The sequence below is a fragment of the Vanacampus margaritifer genome, chromosome 1 (assembly GCF_051991255.1).
Source record: "Vanacampus margaritifer isolate UIUO_Vmar chromosome 1, RoL_Vmar_1.0, whole genome shotgun sequence".
Lineage (NCBI taxonomy): Eukaryota > Metazoa > Chordata > Actinopteri > Syngnathiformes > Syngnathidae > Vanacampus > Vanacampus margaritifer.
The window spans coordinates 27,204,037-27,214,134 of record NC_135432.1 but is presented as its reverse complement, the minus strand read 5'-3'; the positions used below and the strand labels follow the sequence as shown (position 1 = coordinate 27,214,134).

At 38.2% G+C, this 10,098-nt stretch overlaps 1 protein-coding gene across 2 annotated transcripts; it reads left to right on the top strand.

Moving 5' to 3' along the window:
* Positions 1-791: 791 nt before the first annotated feature.
* On the top strand, positions 792-9,783 carry xpc (xeroderma pigmentosum, complementation group C). 2 transcript variants are annotated; one of them, XM_077544283.1, is made up of 15 exons: positions 792-810; positions 1,609-1,735; positions 2,312-2,569; positions 2,638-2,734; positions 3,742-3,826; positions 3,920-4,077; positions 4,917-5,037; positions 5,113-5,202; positions 5,618-6,457; positions 6,530-6,690; positions 7,423-7,504; positions 7,943-8,074; positions 8,269-8,438; positions 8,931-9,024; positions 9,108-9,783. In XM_077544283.1, the coding sequence occupies exons 1-15, from the start codon at positions 799-801 to the stop codon at positions 9,438-9,440; spliced, it is 2,760 nt and encodes a 919-aa protein (XP_077400409.1). In that variant the 5' UTR covers positions 792-798; the 3' UTR covers positions 9,441-9,783. The 2 variants fall into 2 exon arrangements, with proteins under 2 accessions (XP_077400409.1, XP_077400420.1); XM_077544294.1 differs by lacking the exons at positions 792-810; positions 1,609-1,735 and having other exon boundaries at positions 2,396-2,570; positions 2,644-2,734.
* Positions 9,784-10,098: the final 315 nt, after the last annotated feature.

Below are 10,098 nucleotides of genomic sequence, written 5' to 3'. Positions count from 1 at the left end.
TTATTGAACATTTACTCATTAGAAGATATGAAAATAAAAGTTGAAGTTTGAACAAAAGTCTTGTAGCTACCTCAACATTAACATGGACGCACACAATGTCAGAGTCTGGATGCTAAAAGATCTATACACATACGCAAGGATCGTTTGCAACATGCGATAAGACTCCACACTTTCATACATGCAAAAGACTGTTTACATGTCTTGCAAGGTGCTGCTGTTTTGGTTTGCAACAGAGTTAAATGGGCTTAAGCCATTAGTTAATGTTATCTGTGAACTGAGGTAATTACAGTAAAAATACATTGTTGCTGTTTTTTTCTAATGGGAAAAGGGAAGTGTTAATTTGTGTTGATGGGATGCAACCCAGTAAATAAAGTGATTACCTGATTAGAAAATAATGCTGTTACTGACAATGTTGAAGTTGAGTATTTCTATGATATTGGGTTCCCTTTCATGTTTATGTTAAAGGTAAAAACAATTAAAAAAAAAAAAATCATTGTCACATACAGTCAACAAATCAGTCGACAAATAAAACACTATAAAATTCCTTGTTAAAAAAAAAGTGTTCATAAAAATGACTCGTGTTTAGCCGGGTGTTTTTATTGTATACATGTTCCTTTGTACATCACATTGTAGTAAATTTAGAAAAATAGTCATGACAAAAATGTGCAAATGCAGTGTTTGTTTGTTTCTTTTTCTGATGCAAACCGGACAATAAACTTTTGCTTTACGTTGACAGTGTTGTCTTTATTGTCGTAGGGATGGGATCACACCGACCCACATGTTCAGACTTCATACAACATGAATATTAAGGTGCAGTAAGTAAAAAAAAATATATATATATATATATATATATATATATATATATATATATATATATATATATATTATACAGCATTGTTGGTTTTAAATGGGTATTTGGAGTCTGGAGTGACAACTTTGCTTATCCTCTGTCGCCACCCTCTGGATAAACTCCGCATTTTTGCTCTGTAATGCTAATACAGTACAGTAGTGCAGATAATAATCATTAGTATCTCCGCCTGACGAGTATTTCTCAATTTTTTTGAGTGTCCAAAATATACCGAATAATATATCTGCGAAGTCAATAAAGGCCTTTTAAAAATATTTATTTATTTATGTATTATGACAAAACCGTTTCAGAGTTTTGTTTTGTATTTTGTATTTTGTTCTATTTTGCTTTGCTTTTCAACAGACGAGTGACTTTTGAAATCCCGCACTTTTGATATTTTCAAATTCACTGATCTACGTGTAGACCTAATAGTAAAGGTCACTCACTCCGTTTTAGCTGGGCTGTGAGTAGTTGTTGCCATAGCCTGCAATTCGCTTGATTTTACGCTAGACGGCAATATGTACTCAAAAGTGGTTGCGAGTCCTCCACAGAGGCCAGAAGAAAAAGAAGGTAACCGGACGTGATGCCACAGCCCGCCTTCTTCATGAACAGTCTCACGTTAGTGTTATCAAAGAGGGGTTGGAATGTTAGGTAACTTCTTTTTTTATGACATCTGCTAAGGTATAACTTCACACGGGGAATTGTGAGACTTGTGTTCTTTCGTACGTGTTAAAAAAACTAACGCACAATACATATTTTAGCGAAGTAAACAGATTATGGCAAAGCGGAATGGACGTAAGAAGACAGATGTCGATACAAAGAAGATGAAGCAGGTCCTGAAGGCGAAGGGTGGAAGAGCAAAAGAGAAGGCGAAGAGAAAGGATGCAGGTAATCTTTAGCAAACAACGGAGAACTGCATGAGAACTCCCAACTGCAGTTTTCGGAACATGTATTTTGTTATTTAATTGTGCTGTTTTGGAGACATAATGGCCATAGAAAGTACAATTAACCGTTCATTGTATTATATAGGCCTTAATTGCTATACATAGCCCTTACGATTATGTTAACTTCCTGTACTGATCTCACATTTTATACTCAAATTCTTATCGTTTTGGCATTTAGCGCACTCCCACCACACACTACTCCTGTCCTGTCCTTTCCCTGTTCTGTTTGCTACAATCCATCCACATACAGCTACAACCTCAACCACTGAGTTATAGACTAGTTGTCCTAATACTACACTATTATTGTTCACTGTTTTGCTCTGTGCTCTTTACGCTGTCTCCTTGTAAACCTTCTTTCTCACTTATAAATACAACAAATTGAGTCTAATATTGTTCCGACTTAAAAACCTAGACATACAGATCAATCACGTATGACCCAAGCATACAAAACAGAAAAGGTTTAGGAAAATAAATAAATGACTATCATTACTAAACTAAGTGGTTTTCTGGTGTCTCTAAGGTGATGACAGTGCAAAAAAAGAAGAGGAAATTCTCAGGAGGATCACAAAACCACGTCCCTCCTCAGGCCACCGAGTTGGGAATGCGGCTGGCATCATCACCAGTAAACACTTCCGATCCCCGGTGAAGATGGAGATCACACACAGCAATAATGAAAACAATAAAAAGATGAGCTCAGTAGCCCCAGTGACAGACAATGTAAAGGAAGAAGAGGAGGAGGAGAGTGACGAAGAGGAGGATGACTGGGAGGAGGTGGAAGGTGAGTAAAGAAGAATAACATTGTCCAAGTATTTCTTTTTTAATTAACATGGGTTTGTGTTTTGTGAGAACTGGCTGAGCCTCTGAGTCCAGCAGAAACACCAGAACCAGTCCTGCCCTCTCAGCCTGTAGAGATAGAAATTGAGACCCCAGAGGTCAGGAAAAAGTAAGTGAGCATCACAAATCATTTTTTTTAAAGAAGTGATGTAGAGGAAGTTACTGTCACAACTAGCTTCCTTGTGTGTGCAGCAATACATATCAAACGGCAGTAGGTGGCAATATCACTTCACAAAGACTTTGTTCTCATGCTATTCTGTTCTATTGTTTTAAAGGGTGATAAGTTACACTTTATCATAACTTGTAGTTGCATTTAGTTCTATAATGCAGAAATTAACGTATCTTTATTTATTTTACAATATTACTGTTATTTAACTGTTACTTAAAACAATGGCCAATGCAATCAGTACAGTATAGATGTAGTTAATATTGGTCATAGTTGCTAATATTCTAACATGAAATTCTTTGTAACAAATAGCAATGCTGACAAGGTTTTTCTCTCTGTAGCCTGAAAACTAGTTGAGCCTCAACCAAGAGTGCTGGTTGCAGTCCAGTAGTGCACTCCATTTTGCCTCAAGTTATTATTAACCAGTATAATTAACCAATACTCCCACACAGTCCACCAAATTTTTAACGATCAGTTAATGGACAAATCAATGATTATAGCCTCGCTAAGTGAGAAACTGGATGGGAAACAGTCTACCCCTGGAATATAATGGAACCACCCTTCTAGTTCTAATTCTCTGTGAACTCCAAAGTAGCCTGATAATGAACAAACAAATGGAACCATTAATAAAACAATGGGTAAATAGTTTTTTTTAGTTGATAGCTTGGTCTTGTTAGAGATCTGCACTTCATTGAGGGACATCGGTGGCCCAAGCCTTTTTTTTTTATATGCGGAAAAAATAAAGACTATTTAATTTAGTGTGCCTCGGACATGTTGCTAAGATATTCATATTTCAAACCTCTGAAACACCTTGTATTAATACCACGTAAACAGTACCTACAGTATATTTTACAATAACAAGTCAAGTAATTTTATCTTTTTAATCTGCTTATTGACAAACAAATTATGTGTTTAATAATGCTTAGTAATCATCATTTGTGATTGTCCAGACAGAAGAAAAAGGCCGAGTTTGAGACGTACCTGAAACGGATGATGAACCGTTACAAGAAGGACCTGCTGATCGACACACACAAGGTGAACACTCTTGCATACACTGATGTTGTTTGCATCCTTCCACGCTGCATTTGTTAGTTATTGTGAGATTTTTTTTTTTTTTTGCTCTGTCAGGTGCACCTCATGTGTCTCTTAGCCAGTGCGATGTTCCGCAACCGCCTGTGCAGTGAACCTGACCTGCTGGCCATCACGCTGTCGATGCTGCCTGCTCACTTTAGTGCGGTCGTCAAAGAACGTAAAGACCAGAACTACCTCTCCGGGCTGCTAAAATGGTTTGTACACTTTAACAGTACTATATGTAGTTGTCACACCCTTTAAATCAGTGATTCGACCATGCAGCCTTTGTTCAATAAAGGTTGTGAAACATTTCTTAAGTAGCATTCATTCTGCATTTAGCAAAACCTCTGAAGTCAAACACCCCTAAAGTTGTACAGTGTTTCCCCCAGTGCTTTATAGGCCTGCCATGTTGAGAACAATATACTCCTGAGTTATGTAACTCACATTCATATCCTCAATTTCATTTACTATGAAACTTCAGGTTTTTTGTTGTTGTTTGTTTTTTATGTTTTATATAGTCATTAAACCTGTATAGCTATTGTGAATGTTAAGACACTCACTCAGTGATTCACTCAATAATTACACTAACAATCAATCAATCAAACCATTTTATTTCATTCATTTTTAAAAGAAAAAAGACAAAAAGCAATATTCAAATTCAAAGTAAAGCAAAAAGAATGCATATGTTACTATTGTCTCAGCAGCGTAAAGTATCAAAGTATTTAATTCATAATGCTGTGCTTGCCTGAAAGCAGGTGAAAAGTAACATTTTTTGATGGAGATGTGGTGCTTTAAATATTGTACCATGACGAAGACGATATTGTGGCAATTTTAATATTGCAATATCATGATATTGCGGTTATTGTTACATCCCTAATCATTAATTAAATTGAATATATTCATCTATTTGCCGGAATGTTTTTTTGGGGAGTACTTTGTAGGCAAAAAAAGACAAACTAATTAATATTGTCTTTAATGGGTGTAAAACAAAATTGGAACAGAGTGAACAGTCTTCATGTGTCAAGCAAAGTGTAAATGTCATTGCATCTTCTAGGTTTCAAGCAACGTTTACCCTCAATCCCAATCTTCCACATGATGAGCGTCCAAACCCTCGCACTCTGCTGGAGAAACGTCTAGCAAGCCTGTCAGCAAAGAACCACCAGGAGATGACTCATGTCGGTAGTTCACCTATAGAATAGAATGATTGAAACGCTGTTGACGTGGCCATGCTCTTTTTGTGTTATCTGTAGTTGTTCATGCTGGTCTTGAGGTCTCTTCAGCTCTTTTGCCGGTTGGTACTTTCTTTGCAGCCTATTCCTCTCAAACCTCCACCAGCCAAGGTAACATCTCCATTTTGTATACATGTACAGTATAAGCATCCATCCATTTTCAAGACCCCTTAGTCTCATTAGGGTACAGTAATATTACTATAATAATTAATGCATTTGCACAGATAAAGGCTTATTTTTCAGTATTTGCAGTTCAGTAAATAAATGGCCCCGGTTAGTATTTTTCAAGTGGAGTAAATCTCTATGCATGGTCAGATCAATTTTCTTCTTGGTCTGATCCAGATTACAAGTAATGTAAAATGTATACTTACCAGTATGTCTCTGTCACATCAGATTGTCATTTGTACTTGATTCTACACATGGTAGTATTCATTAGACATTCTGCATCTTTGCCTGTTATTGTGTTTCTGAGGGATATATATTCACAATTGTTTCATCATTTTGTTAATCACTGTCTTGTCTGCAGGGCAAAGGGGCCACAACCTCCTCTATCTCACTAGCGAAGACAAACCAAAGCCTGGAAACATCAACGACCAGCTCACTTGAACAGAAAATCTCTCCAGGCTCTAAGAGGCCAGCTGGTGGAGCGAAGAGTACTGGAGGCAGGGGAGGAAAAAAAGCAAAGAGAAAATCTGTAAAGGGAGAGGAAGAAGAGAGGGCCGAGAAGATCATATCGCCAGGTGGCCCAAGACCAAAGAACTCCAAACGGCGCAGCATCGCCTCTAAGGTCAGCTACAAGGAAGAAAGCAACAGTGAGAATGAGGAAGAACTTAGTGATGAAGAGTTTCAAGTGTCCAGTGAGGAGGGAAGTGAAGATTCAGAGATTGGGACCAAATCTGTCAAGGTAGTAAAGGGTAAAGAGAGAAGCAACAGCAAAGATAAAAATGACAGGAACAATACAACCCAGAAGGAATCGAGCGGTCGAGAGAAAGATGAGGAGAATCACGAGGATGGAGAAAAAGTACTGGCAGGTAGCAAAGCAAAGCGACGGAGCACGAAAAAGAACAATGGTGTCGGAGCTGACGAGTGGTTGGAGGTATTTGTGGACAAAACTTCCTCGTGGGTGTGTGTGGATGTGGAACACGGAGTGGGCGCGCCTCACCTCAGCTCACAAAATGCAACGCGGCCAGTCACGTACGTGGTGGGCGTGGACGGAGACGGCTTTGTGAAAGACCTGGGCCGGAAGTATGACCCCACCTGGTTGACGTCGACCAGGAAGAGGCGGGTGGAGGAAGAGTGGTGGGAGGAGACACTGCAGCCGTTTCTGAGACCTGAAGATGAGCGTGACGTTAAAGAGGATAAGGAGGTGAACCAAAAAAAAAAAGCATTACTAAATTGAATCAATAAATGCTCAAGATTTATTTTATTGGCCACTCAGATGCAGAAAAAGCTGCTAAACAAGCCTTTGCCCATCTCCATCACTGAGTACAAGAACCACCCGCTGTACGCTTTAAAGAGACACCTGCTCAAGTATGAAGCCATCTATCCTGACTCAGCCGCCATACTCGGATACTGCCGAGGAGAGCCGGTGTACTCCAGGTCAGTTAAATTGAAATGCTCTCAAAAACACTACTTGACACGCTCTCTCATACACACGAGTCTCAACTTCTTTAAACTTAACCATTACGAAGTAGCATCAATTGTTTTGTCTTGTTTTCCCCTGCGTTTACTTATGGTGGATTTTAGAGGCATTTCCAAGTGCTTAATTCCATTTTGTTTTTTCCTTCTTTTTTTCCCCCTCACAATTCCAGGACAGTGTCCACTTGTCACATTGTTGCCCTTATACGCAATACTGAAACACTCTCATACATTCTACTCAAACACTCATACACACAAACAGAATAAATCTCCAAATAAATAAAAGTTCACCACAGTCGTCTGTATGAGAGCATTTCAGTAGTGTGTTTTAAGAGCGTATCAGGCGTGTGTATGAGTGACAGAAATGTATACGACTGCTTTAGTTGTGTGAAGTATGTAAAGTGGAGGGTAATCCTGAATTACTGTATATCCCTATCGGCCCCTCATAACTTTTACCCATTCTTCATAGATAATCACCGTATAGTCTTTCCCATTCACAGGCTCTCTACGTGAGAGTCCAGATACTTTTTTAATGGTGGCAATGTGAAAATGTTGACGACTACAAGGAAGTCTTGAAGAACTGTATCAATGTTTTTTTTGTTGGTTAAGTAATGTGCAATGCAGTTTTTTTGTTTTGTTTATATAATTTGCTCAAATGCAGCAATAAAATATGATCTTGTTCCTTTCTGCTAGAGATTGTGTGCGCACTCTACACTCTAAAGACACGTGGCTGAAAGAAGCAGAGACTGTCAAAATAGGAGAACTACCCTACAAAGTGAGAAGTTTTTACTTTTTTTTATTGTTTTTTTTACTGTTTCTGGGATAATTGATTCAGATGCTCTTTAACTGGAACATATTAATTCCAAGAAATAATTAATATAAAATAATAAAACAAGTAACAATGAATCTGACTTTTAAAAATGTATAGACAATCATCTTAATTAATGTTTGTAATTAAAGATGTCACATTTAATTTACTTGCATTGCTCAACAGAAAAAAAATATATATATATATTAGTGGCTTTGATTTTTTGCCGAGTTTAAAATGGTAAAACACTGAGCTTGAGAGCTCACTAAAGTTGAGTCTGCATTAAAGTCCGTCTTGTTGCTGGATGGTCTTTCCTCGTTTTCATGACTGGTGGTTTATAATCCTTAATTTAGTTCCACCATGGATTGTTAATTCACTTCAGACGTCATTTTGTGTCCATGTCAGATGGTGAAGGGCTTCTCTAATCGTTCCCGTAAGGCTCGCATGACGACCGAGCAGAAGGATGAAAATGACCTTGCTCTGTTTGGAGAATGGCAGACGGAGGCGTATCAACCTCCAATAGCTGTGAATGGAAAGGTATTCAATGCTAGTTGAATAGGTAACTTTATTTTGCATTGTAATGGAAAAGATACCTATTCGGGTTTGAAATGTTGAAAAGCCAAGTGCTGCAAAATATCTTTCAATAGATTCATTGAAATGACCCAAAATTGATTATTGTTTAATTTATTCACTTAGTGTTATATCATTTACTGCTCATTTGTTGCCTTCAGGTTCCACGCAACGACTATGGCAACGTGTACTTGTTTAAGACCTGTATGCTGCCGGTGGGCTGCGTCCACCTCAGGCTGCCCAACCTGCACCGCGTGGCCAAGAAGTTGGACATGGATGCCGCCCCCGCCGTCACTGGCTTTGACTTTCATGGGGGATATTCGCATGCAGTGTAAGAGTAGACAATTTTTTTGTGTTTGATTCACCTTCAGATTTTATGTTTTAACACTGTTTAGCTACATGTTTAGTGATTACAATACTCTATGCAGTAATACTGAGGAGAAACAGTGCACAGCATGTAGCAACTGCAATATGTGCATTTCAAAATGTACATGAATAAATGGATACTACAGTATATTTACAGAAAAAAACTCACCTTTATTACTATGAGCATTTTATAGGCTACTATCCAACAATACTAAATGCAGAAGAACGCTCAAGTAAAAAAAAAAACTGGATTCCAAGTGCATTAAATTGGGCATGCCAGGATATTAGTGTAAGGAAAAATTCACTCATTATTCAGTGTGAAGTGTTAAAAACAACTGTCCTGTTTCTAATGTTTATCAGCAGCGTTTTTGTTCCTAATGACACCACCCTTGGACTTGAATATTAGTACAGGAGAATAGTATATTTATTGTTAACTTGGTTCCAATTTGTGCTCCAGCACTGATGGCTACATTGTGTGTGAAGAGCACGAGGAGATCCTCAGAGCTGCCTGGGAGGAAGAACAAGAGCTTCAAAAACAGAAGGAGAAAGAGGTGTGTGGGAGTTCACTTGTGGGAGTGTCATTGAAAAGTTGTTCATTGTTTGGGTCAATGGCCTTTTGGTTTTCATTTTTCAGAAAAGAGAAAAAAGGGTGATCTCCAATTGGACTCTGCTTGTGAAGGGCCTTCTAATCAGAGAACGTCTAAAGCAGCGTTATGGCAAGAAGGGCGGAAGCCTCGCTGCCTCTGCTGCCGACGGAGACAAATGTGATGGGCTTTCATCAGATGAGGGGGGTGTCGGGGACGAGGAAAATTCCAGAGCTAAAACTGCATTAGAGACATTGGCTATGTCTTGGCCCCAAAACAGGCAAGTGGTGGAGGAGGAGAAAGAGGGGGGTTTCAGCGCACCGAAGACAAAGCGGGAGAGGAGAGGCAAAGAGAAACATTTATTTCCCTTTGAGAAAGCGTGATACTGCGTGACTTTTACCTGCATGTCTCTTTTGTACTTTTCAAGTCACGGTTCACTTAATACTGCTCTGCATACACACCTAGTGTTAGGCATACAGTCAGTCATGGGTGGTTATATGAACGGGTAAATAAATACACATTTGACATGGTGAGTTTTGACTGAAGAAAAGCTGAAAGGTGTCTTTGTTATTGTTGTTTGACTTGACCACACAACAGTCATTATGGAAACACACTTATCCTCCATCTCTTTTTCTCAATATTGTGTGTATAATGTTTGTTTACTGCTGATGGCACTTGTTTTTCTAAGTAAATATTGGAATACGATTAAAATAATGTTGAATGTTATTTTAAAGTATGGTCATGTTTTCTTATCATCACAAATTCTCAAATGTTCCAGAGCTACTTTTTTTTAATACATGAGGAAAACTGAAGTTTGTTTTTTTTTAATAAACAACTTTATTTAACAAATGCAAATTACAATAAAAAAAGAATAACTTTTTGCATTTATGAAACTTAGCCAGGCACACTAGTTTTAGTGTGAACTAAACTATACGCCATGACGTATTAACTAACTTAAAAGGTGTCACTAAAGCACACTGCAGACACTGTAAATCTCGAATGGCAAAAAAAACGATGTTTTCGTCAAAATTAAAGAAGACA

Bases quoted from the DNA above. Each gene is read 5' to 3' on its own strand.
- xpc (XM_077544283.1), top strand. The intron at 6,458-6,529 runs GTGAACCAAAAA...TTGGCCACTCAG, and splicing joins ACGTTAAAGAGGATAAGGAG to ATGCAGAAAAAGCTGCTAAA. The intron at 8,439-8,930 runs GTAAGAGTAGAC...TTTGTGCTCCAG, and splicing joins GGGGGATATTCGCATGCAGT to CACTGATGGCTACATTGTGT.